We start from the raw sequence: 19,692 nt of genomic DNA, 5'->3' as shown, positions 1-19,692 counted from the left end.
GGGGGTGGATGCAGGGGAGGGTAGATGCAGGGGCGGAGGCCTTTGCTCCTCTGGCCCCTTGGCTCTTGCCCTTCCAGCCTCTGCTGGTTTGCTCTCTCTCGCCTGGCCACTGTCCAGGTCTGCAGCCGCCACTGCGTGTCTGTATCCTCCTTATTCTTTTTTGCCAGGAAAGCCCGTGGGGAGGCTAAGAAGTGCCGCAAAGTGTATGGCATCGAGCACCGGGACCAGTGGTGCACGGCCTGCCGCTGGAAGAAGGCCTGCCAGCGCTTCCTGGACTGAACCCGCCCTGCCACCGGCTCATCCTCCCTGCTCCCTGCCCCCACCGGCAGCCAGACCGCGAAAGACAGACGCGTCCCACGCCCTCTGCAGAAACCTGAACGATAAAGAGTGGACATTGGGAGTTTGGGTTCTATTGGCTAAGGTTTAATACGTAAAACATTTCCCCCCTCCCTTTTGGGAACATTTGAGTTTTTAAAAGAAGAAAGGAAAATACTCCCCCCGTACCCCTAAAATAGGAGAGAGCCGAAACTGACCAAGGGTATTCTGCAGTGAACCAGAGACCAAAGAATTAATTACCCTCTCTTTCCCACGTCTCTGTCTAGGGGATTAGTTTGCATGTATCAAAAGAAGGAACAGCTCATTCTGTTTTCCTGCTGAGTTGGTGAATTCTTTGCTTTCTCAACTCTTCCAGAAGGGACTGTGAGCAAGATGAATTTACTTTTCTTAAAAAAAAAAAAAAAAAAAGAAAGAAAAAAAAGTTTCTGGCTGATGACTCCGAGAGCAGGACCTGCTGTGGTTGGTGGGGGGATAGTGGGGGTATCTGTGCACTTTTTAAGGTGCAGCCAGCCCCTCTTCTCCACCCGAATCCAGGAGAAGGGAGAGCCTGTCCTCACCGAGCAGCTTCTATGGAAGTAAAAGGAAAACCCTTTCTTGATGACAACTGTTTGAATCTGGGTTCTCTCTGAAGTTGGGTTGCATCCCAACAAGTATTGTATGGCTTCTTCTTAAAGCCCAGACTAATAGGTTTTTAAAGACTGTCCCCAAATAGCTGAGCCAAAAGGCTATACGAATTCACTTTTTGAAATGTGGCAGTTAAACACTACCTTGATCATTCTTTCCTCTGTTCCTTGAGGAAACATTGGAGGGTTTAAGTGTTCGTGAAAGCCCTCTGCTGTTACCTGAGTGAATAAATTCCCTCTTGATGTTCCTCCCTCCAGTTGTGGAGGTGACACCTTTAAAACACTTTGTTTTCTTTTCCCAGTGTATTCAGAAGCCTTTTATCTGATTCAAGTTCCCTTTCATTTGGGTGAGAGACCCCACCCCCACCCCTGTGCAGGTTCCTCTTTGTCTCTGGCTTTACCTGGGATTTTCCCATTCCCTCCGAAGGCTGCAGTTGGGGCTGGCGTGGGGGGTGGAGAGAAAAATAAAAAAAGGAGAGAGAAAGGTAAGTGGCAGCTTGCCCCCATGTTGGAGCGTGAGTTGGCAGGTTCCCAATTTTTAGGTTGGGTCAGAGGGCCTGGGAGAATGTGATAGGACAGGACTCTGCCATCAATGCAGGAGGTCTCTGGAATTTTATCAGTGTTGGTCCAGTTCCTGAGATGGGAGGGTCAATTTGATGTGGTGCGACCTTCTCGGAGGTATCTGCTGAGCACCATTTCTTGCCTGCAGGTGGGAGGGGGAAAGTTAACTCTGAAGAACTCTCTGGAGGAGGGGTTGGGTTAGCAGCTCCTAGTGCTTTAGCCCTCGTTTCTGGAGGCCTGAAGAACTGAGAGCAGCCTGGATTGCATTGCTTGGGAAGTAAATATGCAAAACTATTCTTGTTGATGAGGGAGATGTGGACGGGGAGCTTGGGGCCCTGCCGATCAGTGCTTAATTAAACTGTTTCATCCATCTCTTGGATGAAAGACAAGCTGAGACCTCAAGGGAGGGCATGTTTTGTTTTGGGGCTCCCCTTTCTTTTAAGCCTGACTTGTTTGGGAGTTTGTCAGGTCGGCATGAGCATGGCCACTCGGTGCCCAGCTGTCTGGGGTCCCAGTACTGCACTTATATCCCTGAAGTCGGGGGCTCGAGAATCCCACCAGACCACCTATCCTGGGGCTGGGCAGCAGCGTCCGTCCCCTGGCTGTAACCAGGCCATCCTCTCTTACTCCCAGGTGGAGATACTGGCCTACTGAGGATCCTTTGGCCACTGCATGTGGGACTTGTGCAGGTGCTTGTCAATCTGTGACACACAGAGTATTAGAAAACCCGCCAACCTTAGAAGCATGGTGTTGTGAAGGGTGATAGTGACCCGGGTTTGGTGATGGAGGGAAAGACACTCATTCATAGGTGTCTTTGGTGGTAATGGGGTATATTTTTATAACTTAGTAAAAAAAAATGTGGAATCTGTCCCTAAAGCTAGAAACCAGGCCAGCAAGAGGTGGCCCAGTGTCCTTCTTCCTGTCTCTTCTGCCACCCTGAGAATTAAAAGCTGATGGCAGGTTGTGGATTGTCCTGACTGCTCACTTCCCTCGTTCATCTTCAGATCTTCTTGGTGAGGGGAGGGAGCTTCTGAGACGTGAGGACTCTGCCCAGCAGCATCCTCCCCTCTCTTAATCAGGCTCTTGTTGAGTCTTGTCTTCAGAAAAGCTGTTTTCATTTTCCCCCTCAGTTTGGACCGTGTCGATATAACTGGACAGCAAGACTTCCTCTAAGTGAGGTAGGCTTCTCATGTCCTTGGTACACAGGGCAGAAAAGGAAGAGGAGAAACAAGAAATGGATGAAACAGTTTAAAAACTGAGGTGGCTTTTTTTTTTTTTTTAATGTTTTATTTTGGTGCAGCTTTCCCCTATCTGTATGTGCTCCTCTCTCCTTTTCCATGGTGATGGCCTCCTCTAGCCTCTGCCCTCTCGCTCCATCTTGTGGCTGTTGTGTTCTTGACATGTGGTCTGTCCTTGGGGTTGCCCCGTTTGTTCTTCTCGGAGGGTGGGGGTGGCTTGTGAACTGATCAGCAATTTTGCCTGTTCTCTACATCTTTGTGTCTCTCCCTGCTTCCCAGCCCACCTGGGCAGCAGAATCTGATAGGTCCGGTACCACAGGAGTGCATTTGAAACTAACAGGACTGATTTTTGAAAGAAGTGATGTTGGGAAACCCATTTATTCCAGGGATGTTGACCCTATTCAAAGTATTTCTTGGAATTTACCTTTGGAGTCTGTGGTGCCTGCTTGAAATAGCCTTAATGATACTAAATCTGTACCTATGCTCATTCAGTGCGGAGTCTGGTGAATGATGTCTGTGGTCAAGTAAGATCACAGGCGCAAAGCTCATGGATGGACCAGTGAGGAAAATAGCTTGGATTTATGTGGTTCTTAAGCTGGCTGTGAAAGCAGGTTTGTAATTTCAGAGAGCGTTTTGAGTGATAGCCACATTGTGATTCTAAGCCTATAGCTTGACTCCTTGGAGGACATTATTAATTTGGATGTGGAAACTCTGATTTGTTTGAAGAAATCTGTCCTGTTACTTTCTGGACCTCCCAGGTTCTGACTTTACCAGGGGCCAAAAAGAAAAAAAAAAAAAGGAAAGAAAGAAAAAAAAAGAAAAGAAAAAAAAAAACAAAGGAAAAAAGGAGAGAAGAGGGAGATAAATCCCATCTGTGAATTTGTCTTATTGGCGCCTTTTCCCCCAGCTGTCTTCCAAGTATTATTTTTACTGTTAAAAATTTTTTTAAAAAAATGTGAAATGTAATGTTTTTACAGCAACAATATGAAATATATTTTATAAGGAATAAAATGGTACATTGTCTGATTTAATGTGTGCCTGTCCCTCTACCCCTTCCCCCTACAAAGGATAAGATTACTGTTGTTCTTGGTGTTAAACAAATGGTGGCATGTGGGCAAAGCGTACACATTCATTCATTCATTCATTCATTCATTCATTAGCTTATAATAACGATAGGGACCAGGGACCAGGCCAAGTGCATACATGAATAACCAAGTGCTGACCTAAATAATCCAATGAGAGAGTTACTACTACTATTCCCATTTTACAGATGAGAAGAGGGAAGCACAGAAGTCAAATAACTTACCCCAGGTCATAAACTGTGAAATAACGGCACTAAGATTGTAATCCAGGTAGGAACCATTTTATATACTGCTTGTATTGACAGTGGGGAGCGTGTTCTTGGCTATATCCCTGAGTTGGTTGAGGAGTTGGCAAATGACTTAGGAAAAAATAAGTCCTCTTCTGCTTATGGGATGGGTTCTGACTTCAGGGAACAATACGGGACACTCCCCGAGTTCTTTGATTCCATGTACTGTGATGGCCCAAATGGCTAGTTAAAAGCTGGCCTACGTGGGAAGCAGAGAGCAAACTCCCATCCTTGTGCACTGGGGCTGCTTTAAGCAATTTTAGCTTCCGGGACCATAGGCGTCTCTGGGAGCAGGATCTGGAGACCCCTAAAAGGCCCTGATGGTGAGAGTGGTGTGCCCCTAGACCCAGGGGCTGGATTACATCACTCAAGCCCAGCAGCATGTAAAGCTGGTACGGGGATGGCCATTTTCCTTACCTCGTGGTAGAGTACAGGGCTTCTTTTGCCCCGTTTTCCCTTGTCCCCTGCCTCCCAAGAAAAGTCCCAGTAGAATCCATTGCTCCACTGCCGTTTGCCCAAGCTCCTCTACATCACTTGTGACTCTGGGCTACATATTCTCAATTTGTACTTCCCAGGCTCACCTTTATGGCTGCATGCACAGACTCCCTAACTTTCCAGCTTCTAGTTGGGTTTGACCCACAGGTGACAGACTGGGGTTTGAAGGGCTGGAGGACAGAGAAATTGGGGGATTGCATCACCTAGCCCTTCCTGCAGTGTCTGAATGGCTAAGGTTCCCTACTGAGAGCTCAGCAGGGCTCTCCAGTTCCCCAGCAGAGCTCCTTACCCTCCTGACTGATTTCCCATCATCCAGTATACACTCTAGACATTTGAGTCTCCTCAATTGCCCTGTCTGGGTGCACCATATGTTTCTTCGCCTGACAGTTACACCTTGACATGTTTCGTGTTAAATTGGAGATAAACATGACATCAGCGAGTTCATCTAGGCTCTGCCCTTTTCCTCATGTCTTAATCCAGTGGTCTCAAAACAGCAAGATCTGCATCACTTGGAACTTGTTAAAAATGCAAATTCCTTCTGAGTCAGAAACTGGGGGGTGGATTCTGTCTCCACCAGCAACCCGCCCCAGTGGTGATGTTGACAGGCACCCGGAGGTTCTGAGCACCCTGCCTCTCCCCTCCCCACTCATCCATTCATGCACTTGCTGGAGATGCAGTGCAATCGGAGTGTTTATGCTCCGTGTTCTTGCCTGTCGTGCTTTATATAAAGCAGAGCCATGTGCTTTTTGCTTCTCCTTCCCAAGAGAGGCAGCGCTGATGGTGTGTTTGGAGTCTGGGCTTCTCAGACTCCTCGGACGGACATACAGCCAACCAACTTATTAACTGTTTGCTGAGTAGAAGTTTAATGGAGAAATATCTGTTTAAAACAATCAGCCAGAAAGAACAGCTCTTTTACAAACAAGTTATGGCAGTGACAAGTCAAAACCCCGGGTTTGATTTCCTGTTCCTTTGACCCACCCCTGGAAGAGGAAAGAGGGAAGTGAGAAGGAAAGATGGGGCTGTCAATATGTTAGCTGGAGGAATTACAAAAATACACTCTGATGTAGCAACAAGATTATCATGAAACATGCCATGGGGGCGGGGTGGGGGAGTGGGAAGGGAAAGACAGACTGGGAGAGTCTCCACCCTGGGGTGGAGACCTGGAGGCAAAGCTTGCCTCAGTGTCTTGGGGAAGAAGGAATCCCGATTCCCAGCCGGCAGGTCTGGGGCTGGAGACATGCTGTTTTGGGGATCACCCGGACACCTGGGGAGACAGAAATGATTAAAATGGCAAACTCAGTAGTTTTCCTGACCTTTCAATCCTATTTGTCCTGGTGACTGAGCAATAGAAGGGAGGCAATAAAAAGCTTATCAATGGAATAAATAGCCACTAAAACAGCAAGTAGGGTTCCCTAACTTCTATACACCTTGAGTCTACCGGTAGGACTCACGGAATAAAGAGGAGGTCTGTGGGCTGGGACTTGAAAGGCATAACATAGGCCCCATGCCCAGAAACAGCTCTCTTATCCCTAGTATTTGGAATCCATATGTAGTAATTAATTCATTTCTTGAGGCTAAATAGTGTTCTCATTTATGGCTCTTTAAACCAAGTTTCACTAATTCCTCACCATGAATGAATCTGCTCACTTTCCACTGTCTACAACGGTTAGGGGATGGGGGCATAAGACATAGTGTGGGGACAGGGAAAATGATGGTAAGTAGATACCCCTTTTCACAGTTCTGTCTAGGACTGGACCGCCATGTCCCTCTTTCCTAACACATCATTACGCATTCTAAATAGGGCTCTTTATCCCATTTCGCTGTTAGGTGGCCCTACTTCCTCTAACCTTCTAAGTATATATTAGTATTGGATATCTCAGAAGTCCAGAACAGCCCTGGCAACAGGATCTCCCAAGATGGAGAAATCTCAGGCATGTGTATGGCTGGCTGGGCTACGTGTAGGTGAGTGAAGACAAGGTTTAAGCTGCCTGTTGTGGACTCATAAGTACGTATCCATATTGGAACTCAGCTACCATGAATGTGTGCAAAAAGGAAATTCAGAGATCATTACAGTAAGAGGAAGGAGAGCAATCAATAATACCCAACATGAACTGGTTAACGTTTCCAATGGTTCCATCAAGAACTTCGTATCTTGAGCAAAGCAGCAGACAGAGGCTAGTTGCCAGTTATGTTTCAGTGCCTCTCAGTGGGAAGCTTAATAGAAAATTAGGAAAATCAGTTGCCTGAATAGGGGCTGAAATCATTTCTTTTTGTTCTGTTTTTAAATAAATTGATTCCTGCTAATGTAATTGATTTTAAACTGTCTTTAGGTAAAGAAAACGGTTGTGGTTCAGAATTAGACAAGAGCCTCAGTGTCCCTTAAGAGCCACTTTAAAGAAGAATAAATGTCTGAGATTTGAAAGAATTCAATCCATGCCACTTCTGAAGGATATACTGAGTTAGGTAATGTGCAAATATGGCTTAGGAAGAAATAGGGTGTTGGTTAAGGATCCAAGAGTATGACTTCAAAAATGGCGTGGGTTAATTCAGGGCCTTCGGAAATTAGTCATTCTGCTAAAATATACAGGGCAGGCCTCTCCTCACAACTTAATACATATGTCTGTATTTGGCAATGGGCCTGTTGCAAACCAGATTACCTGCAAGGAGCTATGTGGGCTGCCTCCATGCTGAAGTGTGGGTGCCAAAGATTAACATTTGTATTAATATACTTTGAATGAAGATTATTAACATTTATTTACTTTTGAGAGACAGAGAAGGAATGGGAGAAGGGGAGAGAGAGAGGGAGACACAGAATCTGAAGCAGGCTCCAGGCTCTGAGCTGTCAGTACAGAGCCCAACATGGGGCTCTAACTCAGAAACCGTGAGATCACGACCTGAACTCAAGTTGGACGCTTAACCGACTGAGCCACCCAGGCGCCCCATTTGAATCAAGATTATTAATGATCTGCCTACCTTTGACATACGGGAAGCAAAACAAAACAGCACATATAGACATTTTTTTTTGTTTTATGCTTCTGAGTCAGGGAAGACCCCCCCACTTGGGTAATGTTTGGGGAATGTTTTTGACCAACTGATTAATTCTTTCCATTAGGGTAAGTTTCTAGACTGTTAGAGAAGAGGTATGAGGCTCTGAAGATAATCAGAATCCCAAATATGAATTAAGGCACATATGCTTGATGGGTGGGATTTTCTTAGATTTTTGGAAAATTCCACTGTGCTAGTTTCCTATGCTATTCAAAGTTATGTACAGGTTGATGGGCTGAGGAAAGTGGAGTTTGTAATGACTGGGCAATAAACTAGGGTTTTTGATGTTTATTATCTGATATGTATTTTAGTATCCGTATAAGCATTCCCATGGGAGTAATGGCCAGGACGGAGAGAGGAATAAAAGCAGGCAAACAAACAAAATAAAACAAAAATGGCCTCTGGGAAGAAAGTGAGGAAAGATGATGATCTCTTAGTCTCTGTTCTAAAACTACTGGGTCAGTTGGGCCAAATCCTCAAAGGCTTGCTCAGTAATGATGCCATTGACATCAACAAATCAGTCCATCTCTGGCAAGGTGGCAGTATGGACAGATGACAAGTGGAAGAAAGAAAAGCAGAAAGTGTAACTCCTGGTCCTAACAAGAACTTCTTGATGGGGGAGAGTGGGAAAGTGTAGTGCTTTCTGTGGAATCCAGGCACCTTGAGATACAGGGGGTAGAGGAGGAGATAGCTAAGCTGTCTCTGAAGGTGAAATAGCAACAGCACAGCCACAGAAATCAGGCAGCGGATAGCTAAAGGTAGGTCTAGCTATTGGTTCTTAGAGATAGTCTCTGAGGAAAGGTGAATTGAATGGTTGTTATGGCAACCGGATAGGAGGATTGGTCCACTTAACTGTCCCCATAGTAACTGAGCTTCTGGAGAGCTATAGAGGAATTAGTTATCTTAACATGCTACTATTATCCCCATGGTAACCAATCTCTAAATGGCAGTGGTCAGCCTTAAGGAGTAATCCCAGGAAAATCTTTGCTCCCTAGAGAAAGGGTGGGTAGGAGGCAGGGAGGTGAATTGACTTCCCCTGCCTCCCAGAGGCTGAACACCTTGAGGTGGTGTAGGGTGTGTGTATGTGGCTGGGGGCTAATGTGCTTCCAGGCCCAGGAGGAAGGCTAAGACAGTTGGGTATATAAGGTTTCCTTTGGCCCCCAGCTCATTCGTGCCCAACTCACTCATGGGTTGAAGTGGATGGTGCAGCTGGGAGGGGCTCCCCTTCCGGCTACACATTACCATTCTGATGCAGAGTGCGCCGGCGCTGGCTGGACTGCAAGCTCAGGACCAGGTACTGCCTCATGAACTCACTGAACCGCTTCTGGTTGGCCAACTTCCGGGCCGACTTCCGGGCCCCGGTGAAGCCCCCAAACCTCTTTTGCAGCTGCTTCTGCTCCATTTCTCCAGTCTCATCCATGCCGGGCTCTGTCCCTTTCTGGGCTTGGATTAGGCTCCTGATGCGAGGCATTCGCTTCAGTTGTATCTCGGAGGAGGCGCTTGGCTGGTAAAGGGCAGCTGCCACGTGCTCTGGGTCAGCAGGGCTGAGCTGCCAGGAGCCCCTGGCCATGACCTTGGTGCATGGAGTCCAGAGAGGGCTGCTGAAGACCTTCCCTTCACACTCAAGGATGCACACCTGCAAAGACAGAGGTGGGAGAAGGGAGGAGGACCAGGAATGCCTATTATATTAGTCCAAAGAAATAGTCTTTTTCTTTTTTTTAATGTTTATTCATTTTTGAGAGACAGAGAGCATGAGTGGGAGGCAGAGAGAGAGAGAGAGAGAGGAGAGAGAGAGAGAGAGAGAGAGAGAGAGAGAGAGAGAGAGAAAATCCTAAGCAGGCTCCAGGTTCTGCACTGTCAGCACAAAGCCCGATGTGGGACTCAAACTCATGAACTGTGAGATCATGACCTGAGCCGAAGTCGGACGCTTAACTGACTGAGCCACCCAGGTGTGTCAGTAGTCTTTTATTGTATACAAAATTTACATTGATACCAATACAAATGCTTCAGAAGCATCTCTTTATTAAGTCACCATTCAGTAGTTACTTTGGTTCAGAGAATTTCCAAGTTATAAAGAAACAGAAAACGATCTGGCCAAGCTCCATCATGTCACAAAGGAAGAAACCTGGGACTCAAAGAGGTGAGATTAATTTGTCCCAGGTGACACAGAAAGTTAATGCAGAATGAGTGCCCCAAACTACACACAGAGCCCTCGTTGAGTTTTTGAAGCCAAACACAACTCATGGCACCCACAAAGAAGAATTTTATTTTGTTCTCTTTTTGGCTTGAGAGAGGTCGGATTGGCTTAAGAAATTGGGGATGTCAAAGCATGTGCTGAAATCTGCAAGGCTATTTTAAGGCCACTGTGTTAAGACGAACCCTGGTGTTGTTCATTTTTTAGCCCACATACTCTAATTATACTATCTGTGCATCAGCTCTAGAGAATGAGGGTCAAGACCCTTTGGGATGTAGGTAGGTTGGGCAGTTGGGTTCCAGGTGGGGAAGAGGGGCCATCAGATGCAATCTTTTAGACTTGCCAGGCCCCTGGGAACTTCGGGCACTGCTCTGTCTCTCCAGGCATCTCCCACTTCTACTCTAGACCAACAGCTTGACCATGCTGTTTCCACGTTCCTCCTAACTGATCCTGGCCTTGGCCTTGCCTCCCACATTCCTGTCTCTGATTGGGTCTTCTGGAAGCGTCTACCTCCAATTTTTCTTATTGTTTGCTGTTTTGGCTTCACCTCGAATGCTTCTCTGTGAAAATCCCACTGCAGCTTCTCTTTGGACAGCTGCAGGACATCAGAAGACTGGTGTACGTGCCCAGTACCCCCTATCTGGGGAGCAAAACCCTCGCCCCGGTGTTCAGAGAGGCACAGATGCCAATACGAGCAAGGTTTCCAACCTGACCCCTAACCGAAGAGTGAGATGTGCATGCAGCTATATCACAGACCTTACAGCCATTCCACCAAACCCTAGAAAATGTCTCCTCCAATCCTGCTTCTCTCGCAACCCCTTGCCACCCCTGACCCTGACTCCCTTTTGTCCTCACCAGGCTTCTCCAAGATGTGGTCTGCACTCATGCTTCTATCTCAGCATCTTCAATTTTTTTCTCATGTCCTTGAAATCTGCTTCCCACCCTCATCTTCCACTAACTGCCTTCTTCAGGACCACCAGTGAATTCTGGTCACCAGATCCAATTAGCCCTCATTCTCTCTGACTTTGCAGCATTTGGCAATGTGCACCACACCCTCCCCCAAATTCTCTGACATTGCACTCACCTCTCAGACTATGTACCTTCCTCCTGTGTTCTATCTTTAAGATTCTTTCTTCTCATCTCTCTTTATAATCTACCTCTTGGTGACTGTTCATTTCTGTGATCATGGTCATTTCATCTAGGGCATCCCAGGTTTATATGTCCAGCATCTGATATCTATCGAACTCCAGACACTTCTCTGATCCCTGTCTGGTATCTCCACCAAAGTGTCTGACTAGCACTTAAAACACAATTTGTAAAGAATGAAGCCTACCTTCCCTTCTGGGGCAGAGACTGCCAATGCACATAGGATACCTTTACTAACAGGACACTTGTCCTCCCCAAGGCCACATGTATGTTTCTCAGTCTCCTTTGTAGCCAGAGGTGGCCAATGACATATAAACGACAGTGACCAAGTGAGGCTTCTGAGGAAAGTAGGGGGCTGACTTATCTGAGAAAAGCATCCTTTTTTAATCTTCTTCTTCCCCTTCTTCCAGCCTCCTGCTTAGAATGTGGACATTTTGGCTGGTGCTCCACTGGCCATCTTGAAGCCATGAGGTGACTCAGGGTATGGAAGCCATGTGAGGGTGGCAGCCATATACAGATAAAGCAGAAAGGGAAGGAGCCTGGGACATGGGTGATGTGGAGGAGCTACACAATACCAACCCTGTATTGTCCACCTGCCAACTTCTGCATAGGGAATCAAATCTCTGTCTTATTTGAGCCACTGTTACTTTAGGTCTCTCTTACTAGCAGGTGGATTTAATCATCCAGTATTACTTTTAATCATCCAATAGACTTTCACTACCCTAAGTCTGCCCTTCTGCTTGGTCTGGGTGTGAATCGAAATCATCTCAACTTTAAAAATATTTTTTAAATGTTTATTTTTGAGAGGGGGGGAGGGGGAGGGAGAGAGAGAGGGAGACACAGAATCTGAAGCAGGCTCCAGGCTCTGAGTTGTGCTCTGTCAGGACAGAGCCCTACGCAGGGCTCAAACTCATGAACTGCAAGATCTTGACCTGAGCTGAAGTTGGATGCCCAACCGACAGCCTCCTAGGCACCCCCAAATCATCTCAACTTTAAAAAAGACAGAATTCAAAAGCCAGTTAAATTCCTGAGGAATAGCACTGGCATTTAAAACTTAACTTTTACAGGGGTGCCTGGGTGGCTCAGTCGGTTGAGTGTCCGACTTTGGCTCAGGTCATGATCTCACGGTCCGTGAGTTCGAGCCCCACGTCGGGCTCTGTGCTGACAGCTCAGAGCCTGGAGCCTGCTTCAGATTCTGTGTCTCCCTCTCTCTCTGCCCCTCCCCCACTCACACTCTGTGTGTCTCTCTCTATCAAAAATAAATAAACATTAAAAAAAAACTTAACTTTTACAAAGCTCAGGTAATTCTGATACCTGCCTGGGTTTGGAAACCACTGACGTAGTCCATGTTTGCATGTTATGATGAGGTTCGGTAATGTGTCCAAAACTATACTGTTAGACAACGTATCACCTGAACAAGAAACCAAATGTCTTGAGTTCCAACCCAGGAGCTCTGTGTGCTTGCAATACAAATTGGTGGAAATTAATGCAAGAGTAAGGATCTTGTGAGACCAAAGGTAACGTTCTAATGGGAAAATTACTCACTTTCTGTTGGGTCAGAGTGGGGAAAGAGACAGTATCCAGTGGGAGTGCCACTCCTCTTCACTGATAAAGTTTCCAAGGTGCATCCTTTGCCAAGCCCTCCCCCACGGCCCCCTGCTAGCCATAGGTGGTGACAGGGGTCCCTGGTGATACACAAGTCGTGGGCTTTCTGAGCATGTCTTTGCCATTTAGATTTTCCTCAGAGATGCTGACAGAACGAATATCATCAGTGCCAACTTTTTCACACCCACAATGTCACTGGGTATGAAAGAATGATAGACAACTTCCATTGGTGGGGATAGCAGAGTTTAAAACAATGGTACCTGCAAACTTGACTGTTCTTTAAGAATTGCTACTGGTTTGCTAGAATCCAAAATCTTTTTTTTTCATGTTTTTATTTATTTTTGAAAGAGAGAGAGAGACAGAGTGTGAGCAGGGGAGGGACAGAGAGAGAGAAGGAGACACAGAATCCAAAGCAGGCTCCCGGATCTGAGCTGTCAGCACAGAGTCCGATGTGGTGCTCGAACTTGTGAACCACAAAGTCATGACCTGAGCCCAACTCATGAACTACAACATCATGACCTGAACTGGAGTCGGACACTTAACCAACTAAGCCATCCAGGTGCCCCTAGAATGTAAATTCTTAAACTACACCCCTGGAGACACTGATTAGTAAGCCAAGGGTGGGGCCCAAGAATCTGCGTTTTTAACAAACACTCAGGTGATTTGGAGGCTGGACTGTGAGAAATCCTGCTTTGGAACTTGTTCTGAGGAAGGTGTCATCATGGAAGTGGTCAGAGTCTCCTTCAGAGAAAGGGTTACTGGGGTCTGTATTTAGCCTGCTCCTGAAATATTTTGAATAAAACTAGGTAGAACCAATTTGTAGGATGTTCTTTCAGATCAAAATCCTATTGGGTTATTACTGTATAGCAGTGGGTGTCTCTGGGGACAATTTTGTTCCCAGGAGCTATTTGGCAATATCTGGAGACATTTTTGGTTGTCATAAGGTGGGTGGGGGTGGGGGAGATGCTACTGCTATCCCATGAGTAGAGGTCAGGGATGCTAGTAGACATCCTACAGGACAGCCCCACATGACAAATAATAACCAACTTAAAATGTCCACAGTGGTGAGTCTGAGGAATCCTACCTTCCAGGATAAAAGGGAAAGCATGAATAGTATTGGGAAAACCAGCAGAAGTGTCAAATTTTGGCACCAACAAGGACTTTGAGCGGACTTGGTCCAATCCTCACAGTATAGGAGCCCCAAATGCTTGTTGAACTGTTCTGTGCCTTCAGTTTACAAGAACAGGTGGAAGTTGTTAAACCTAGAGGCTATTAGATCTTCTATGAGCCCCTGGGTTGCTAAGCCCAGATGGTAATTAGATTGTGTGTCAATCAGAGAAAATGCAATTCTATGATCAAACCAGATGCATAGGTTGTACAGAGACTCAACATACTGTTAGATGCATTAGGTACTAACAAAATCATCTCAACTCTTGATTTAGGAGAAGGTTTGGGGCAAATGTGGAGGATCCAAATTCACAACAGCATTTGTGGCGCCAGATGGGCATATGAGCTTAATGCCTAACACTCTGGTCTAAGGGACCCACCAGCCTCTTTCCAGAGATTGGATAATGGCCTCTTAAGTGAGCTGGACACATTTTCGCAGCCCACACTGATGACATTTCTATATTAAGCCAAAGTGTGGATGAGCATCTGGAAAGTTTCAGACTGGTGCCAAATTGATCTGTAAAGCTGGGTTTGTGGGGAAACTGAGCAAAGGGCCATTTGGACATCTGAGATCAAACATTAGGGAAATAGGCACATGAGCCCACTGGAAGGAAACGAGGAAGCTCATTGATATTGTTAAGCGTTTGCCACTAAAGAATCAAATCGCCTCTGACCAAGAGACATTTGGGAGCTATTTGTTTTAGGAGGTTGTTCTAGAATATCTGAGGGCTAACACGAATTGGCAAGCAGATGAATAGTGCAAAAGAAAAACATGCTAGGAACTCTTAACTGCAAATTAACTAGGAAGAGTTTTTGTGTAATGAAGATACAAAGCACTAGGAGAAGTTAGTTTCTTTTGCTATTAATCAAGTTCCAGGGAGTTTTAGATAAATTTCCCCAGACCTTGAGGGTTACTTTCTCCTTTGTCTCTAAAACAACTCAGCGAATCTTGTTTTTTCTACTTTAGCTGAGGGGGTAAGTGCCATTCATAATTAGGTGGAAGGAGCCCAAGATATTGCAGTGGGTTTGAGTGTATGAGTCATTTACTGACCAAAATTATAGTCTAACAAAAAGCCAGCCATACTTGGACCATTGACCTGGAATGAGAAATGCAGAACTTCTTGATAAAACCAAGAACTTAGGGGGTCCTAGGAATCGCTCAGTAATACATAACTTAGTGGAGGGATTGGGAAGGTGACCCTTGCTGAGATATCTAAGTTCCCCCCACCCCCCATAATTCACAGAGTGGAAAAAGGTTGCAAGATTTGGAAATGAGGTGTGGTTGCCAACATTCTAGGCATTTCATCAAACATCTGAAAATAGGTTAAAAGTGAATACAAACTAGAGGCAAAACAGCCAGGCAGTCAGGTCCTCTGAAGGTCAGCAGGCACTTTGAAGCATTTATCCCTCAACCATGAGGCTGTAACTGGCCATATTTTAACTTGTTTCAAAGAAGTATCTAACAGCGTTTTCAGGACCCCAGAGATTTAACATGCTATGGAGGAATGAAAACAAATTCTTTAATGGCTTTGAAAGGCACCAATGTGAAAACGTGGCAGCGTCTGCAGTGGATGGACCTATTAGGAGACTAAGGGTCTTGCAATTTTACAGTTTCCATGGGACATGTTTATTGAGTACTGCTCTGTGCCACACTCAGTGCTGCATGCTGGGGATACCCAGGACAATCAGAAGAGGAAGCTCACACATTATGGTGAGAGAGTAGCAGATACGGATAACTGTCAGAAGACAAAGGAGTGAGGGGCTGGCTCTCTTGGGGGCAGGTGGAGAATCAGCACAGTGTTCTCACAGGTGAAATTTAATCTGAGTTTTGAAGTAGGGGTATTGGATGAAAATGAAGGGAGAGGCATGTGCGAGATGGTGGGGCAAGTTCCTGAAGCCTTAGCAAGGCCGGGAAGGGAAAGTGGGATTTCCCAGGAACTATGAAAAGTGATTGAGCCCAGCAGAGAGGAGGTGAGGCATGTACCTTTGGGAGTCCCCTACAGCCTGGGGAGAGCTGAAGGCCTGGGGTCCAGGGATGGCATCTCAGAAGGAGAGAGTATGGGGAGGAAAGATTTCCTGAATCTTGATCACTTAGGTTTAGAGGGTGGGGAGGGGAACAGGAACCCACCAGGAGGTAATAAAAAATGAATCGGAATGGGGAAGAGAACCAGGCGAATTCGCCGAGTTGACTGGGAGAGGACAGGGAGGAGGAAACCTGCAAATTGGCTCCAGACCTCTGAGAGAGCAGATAAGAAGTGATGCAGCCCAAAGGGGTGAGGGCTGCAAGTGTAGATTACTCTCTGGGTGTACAGATATCTTTTCAAGTCCTAATGCTTTCTTTGATGGGGGAAAACAAAGCATTGCCATGAAAGCTAGAGATTCCAGCATTGTGCATAATTTTCAGTCTTGTCTAGGCTGCAGATGGAGAATTTAGCAGTGTGGAGATGATCAGATTATTGCTTAATCAACTCATCATTGGTTTACATTTAAACCAAGTTGGCCGCTCTCCTTACTAAGACTAGGGCAAAGTGTTTTTTTAGATGAGCTTTTAAGCCTCTCTGGGCTGCACGGAAAAAGCCTGTGGGCCTTCTGTGTTCCAGCCAAACTCAGCTTTTCTCAGTTCCGTAAATGCCACTTCCCTCTGGCACAGGCATTTGAACGTGTATTCCCCACTCTCTCTATCACCTGGGACCCTCTCTCTGCCTCTTCGCTCCCATTCTTTAGGTTTCCTTAGAGACTTCAGTTCCTTCAAGAGTCCCGTCTGTCCTTCTAGTCTGGGTTGGGGTCCACTGTCTGTGCTTCCCCAGCATCCAATAGTTAAGCCCTCTTGAAGGGATTGTGGGATCTTCTCTCCCACTGGTTGCAGACTCCATCCATCTGCTTCCTGGACCCTTTGGCCTGGCCCTGTGCTCAGCATACAGAAAACCAAAATGGATGAATGAGGACGGGCCAACTTTGGATGGGTCATCTGGGGATGCTCTTCATGATGCTGTAGAAACCCACTGAGCAGGCGAGGAAGAGCTTGCTGTTTGGGTCTGTAGGGCCTGTGTCTGCTCATCATTAGTGAGCTAGCCCAATGTAAATATGTGTTCTATATTTGTACACTCGCCTTAAGGAGCAGTAGTTACTTTTGGTTGTTTTTAACGGTTGAGGAGTTTGAATTATGACATCTTTTGAAAGAAGTTTGACTACAAAGAAAAAATGATTGAGTTATGTTGGATTTAATAGAGGAATAACTCTTTAGGCTGACATGAAAGCAGTTGAGAAAGTTTATTTAAGGAAAAGAAATTTAATGCCAGATTAGAACCTCAAATTAAAAATTTAAAATATAGGGGCTCCTGGGTGGCTCAGTCGGTTAAGTGTTCAACTTCGGCTCCGGTCATGATCTCATGGCTTGTGAGTTTGAACCCCGCATCGGGCCCTGTGCTGACAACTCAATGCCTGGAGCCTGCTTCGGATTCCATGTCTCCCTCTCTCTCTGCCCCTCCCCCTCTTGCACTGTCTCTCTCTCTCTCTCTCTCTCTCTCTCTCACAAATAAATAAAACATTAAAAAAAAAACCTAGGAAAACCAAAAACCAAAACAAAATTTAAAATATAAACAAAATTTAAAATATAAGAGAGCATTTGGGTATTCACTGTAGAATTATCTATAATATCAAAAATGGAGGGCAACGTACATGTTAAACAGGAGGGGAATAGTTAAACAAATTATACTGTATTCCTAGAAAGAAAGAACTTAAAATCATGTTTAATAACATGAGGAAATTATCCTGGTATAATGTAGCAAGTGAAAAACCAGGACTCTTTCTCTGACAGGTGGGATTAAAGTAACGTTCTTCTGTTACACTTCTCTGAATTTGCCAAATTCTCTAAAATGAGTATGTATTATTTAATAATGGGAACAAAATGGCAGCACAGGCAGGTCTTTATTTGAAGTGGAAAAGGGGAAAGATGACAGAGTTTGCATTTAGAAGATGCTAAAGTCAGCATCTGTTTCCTATCTACCACGTGGCACCAGGTGAGTCACATGCCCCCTGGGCAAGGCCTTAATTTCTCATTCTGGGTTGGAGGAAGGAGGGAGAAGAAGACGGAGGGCGTTCCATGGCCTACCTCAAGGTTGAAGCTGTCAAGAGCTGGGCGGAGCTTCTCTCTGCAGGTCAGACAGTCCTTCTGGCAGCTGCTGGACACGCTGGAGAAGAGGCTGAGCAGCAGGAGGTCACAAAGCAGGATTTTCATGGTGCAGGAGCAGGAAGCAGGGGGCTAAAATACTAAAAGAAGTGAGGGTGCGCCGCAATTAGAACAGCCTTTCTGGGGGGGTCTCACACAGGGGATGCCACCAGAGGGGACGGCGCCAGGCCCAAGATTCGCCTCCCAGGAGGGAGCGGGTTGTCAAGGATACAAGAGGCTTGCTCCTGCCAGCCAGGCCTACCATTCATGCAGGGGTGAGTGTCTGGGATCCTAGGCGGAGCACCCCTGTGATTCCTGCCACCTAGCTGGCCTCGACGTGCACAAGCACTTCCAGGGGCATACAGACCTCACTTTGCAACTTACTAACTTGTGGCTGTAAGACAACCTCTCCAAGCTTCAGTTTTCATGTCTGTAAAAGGGGGATAGTGCTACCTGTCTCGTCATAGGGCCATTGCGAAGAGATGAGATCTGTAAGGAGGTTTGGCAAAGTGCCGTGCATGAGTGAGACATGTGCAGTGAGGTTCATGGATGACTCGTGTCCTTTGTCTCCTCCTCCCCAGCCTTCCCTGCCTCAGCCAGGAAAGCCCCACATCCCAGAATTTGCTCTTCCAGGAAGCTCCCAGATTCCTTGTCTGTTTCCCCTGCGAGAGGTGAGCTTGCTTCCTGAGCACAGGGCCAGTATGTCCACCCTGCGAGGCCATCCAAAACACAGGACCAGGTATGTGGAGTTATTTATTGAAAAATGAACAAAGACACTAAGATAATAGCTCAAATTATTATTAGTTGGACCAGTAGTGTATAATTTTTATGTAGGATGGCCTGAAAGATGTGCGGTTTTTCCTGTTCCTCTTTAAATTTATCCTGTGAGCAAGCCTCCTGAATCAAAAAGCTATTTCCTTAGACTGCATCATTTTGGGTCCCTGTAGAAACATCTGTATTTGGAAGATTAAATGGAAAGGGAACAAAGGAACTTTCTGGCAATGTTGTGAATGTTCTTGATTGAGGTATAGGTCGCAGGGGGGGTATACATTTGCCAAAACCTGTGTGCATTTCCCTATATGTAAATTTTACCTCAACAGAGTCCAGCGTAGAGAAATAAAAATTATCGCCTTGATTGCTTTTTCATCAGACAAAACTAAGAAAATGTATAAGCCTTGCTACTTAAATGCAGTCTGCAGTCCAGCATCAACATCAGCTGGGGTCTTGCTAGAAATGCAGAATTTCAGGCAGGAACCAAGAACCACTGAATTTGATCTGCCTTTTTAGCAAGATCTTCAGGGGATCCATACACATGCTAAAGTCCGGGAAGCCCTGGGAGAAGACGGATGTGGAATGGAGAGGGTCAATAAGAGAAGGAAGGGGATCCTGCAGTTGAATTCACCCAATGGCCATATTGGGAGACTCCCCCAGCCCTTCTTGTGTGTCATCCAAGCATCTCCTACCAAGAGGATGTCCACTAAAAGATGCTCAATCAGTGTTTTGTTTTTTATTTTGTTAATGTTTCTTTATTTTTGAGAGAGAGAGAGACAGAGTGTGAGCAAGGGAGGGGCAGGGAGAGAGGGAGACACAGAATCTGAAGCAGGATCCAGGCTCCGAGCTGTCAGCACAGAGCCTGATGCAGGGCTCGAACTCATGAACCATAAGATCATGACCTAAGCCGCAGTGGGACACTTAACCAACTGAGCCCCCCAGGCATCCTAGTGTTTGTTAAGTCAAAGAGGTGA

At 46.0% G+C, this 19,692-nt stretch overlaps 2 protein-coding genes across 3 annotated transcripts in view; one reads left to right on the top strand and one right to left on the bottom strand.

The window, feature by feature from the left end:
* Nucleotides 1–3,784, top strand: part of ZNF395 (zinc finger protein 395) — a 44,743-nt gene extending 40,959 nt beyond the window's left edge. For both annotated transcript variants that reach the window (XM_042934953.1, XM_042934952.1), the window contains exon 10: nt 168–3,784. In XM_042934953.1, coding sequence (XP_042790887.1) covers nt 168–279 — 112 coding nt within the window. In that variant the 3' untranslated portion in view covers nt 280–3,784. The remainder of the gene's footprint in view (nt 1–167) is intronic.
* Nucleotides 3,785–8,898: 5,114 nt separating this feature from the next.
* On the bottom strand, nt 8,899–18,027 carry PNOC (prepronociceptin). Its single transcript, XM_042933882.1, has 2 exons — nt 17,891–18,027; nt 8,899–9,303 (listed from the first exon to the last, which is right to left on the bottom strand). The coding sequence occupies exons 1-2, from the start codon at nt 18,014–18,016 to the stop codon at nt 8,899–8,901; spliced, it is 531 nt and encodes a 176-aa protein (XP_042789816.1). The 5' UTR covers nt 18,017–18,027.
* Between the last annotated feature and the right edge of the window lie 1,665 nt (nt 18,028–19,692).

The sequence above is a fragment of the Panthera leo genome, chromosome B1 (assembly GCF_018350215.1).
Source record: "Panthera leo isolate Ple1 chromosome B1, P.leo_Ple1_pat1.1, whole genome shotgun sequence".
Classification (NCBI taxonomy): Eukaryota; Metazoa; Chordata; class Mammalia; order Carnivora; family Felidae; genus Panthera; species Panthera leo.
Note: the sequence above shows the minus strand (reverse complement) of the source record. Positions and strands in the feature narration are given on the sequence as shown.

Excerpts from the sequence above, each read along its gene's own strand:
- PNOC (XM_042933882.1), bottom strand. The coding sequence starts at position 18,016 with ATGAAAATCCTGCTTTGTGACCTCCTGCTGCTCAGCCTCTTCTCCAGC. Across the intron at positions 9,304-17,890 it reads TTGACAGCTTCAACCTTGAG|GTGTGCATCCTTGAGTGTGA; the intron begins GTAGGCCATGGA and ends CTGTCTTTGCAG.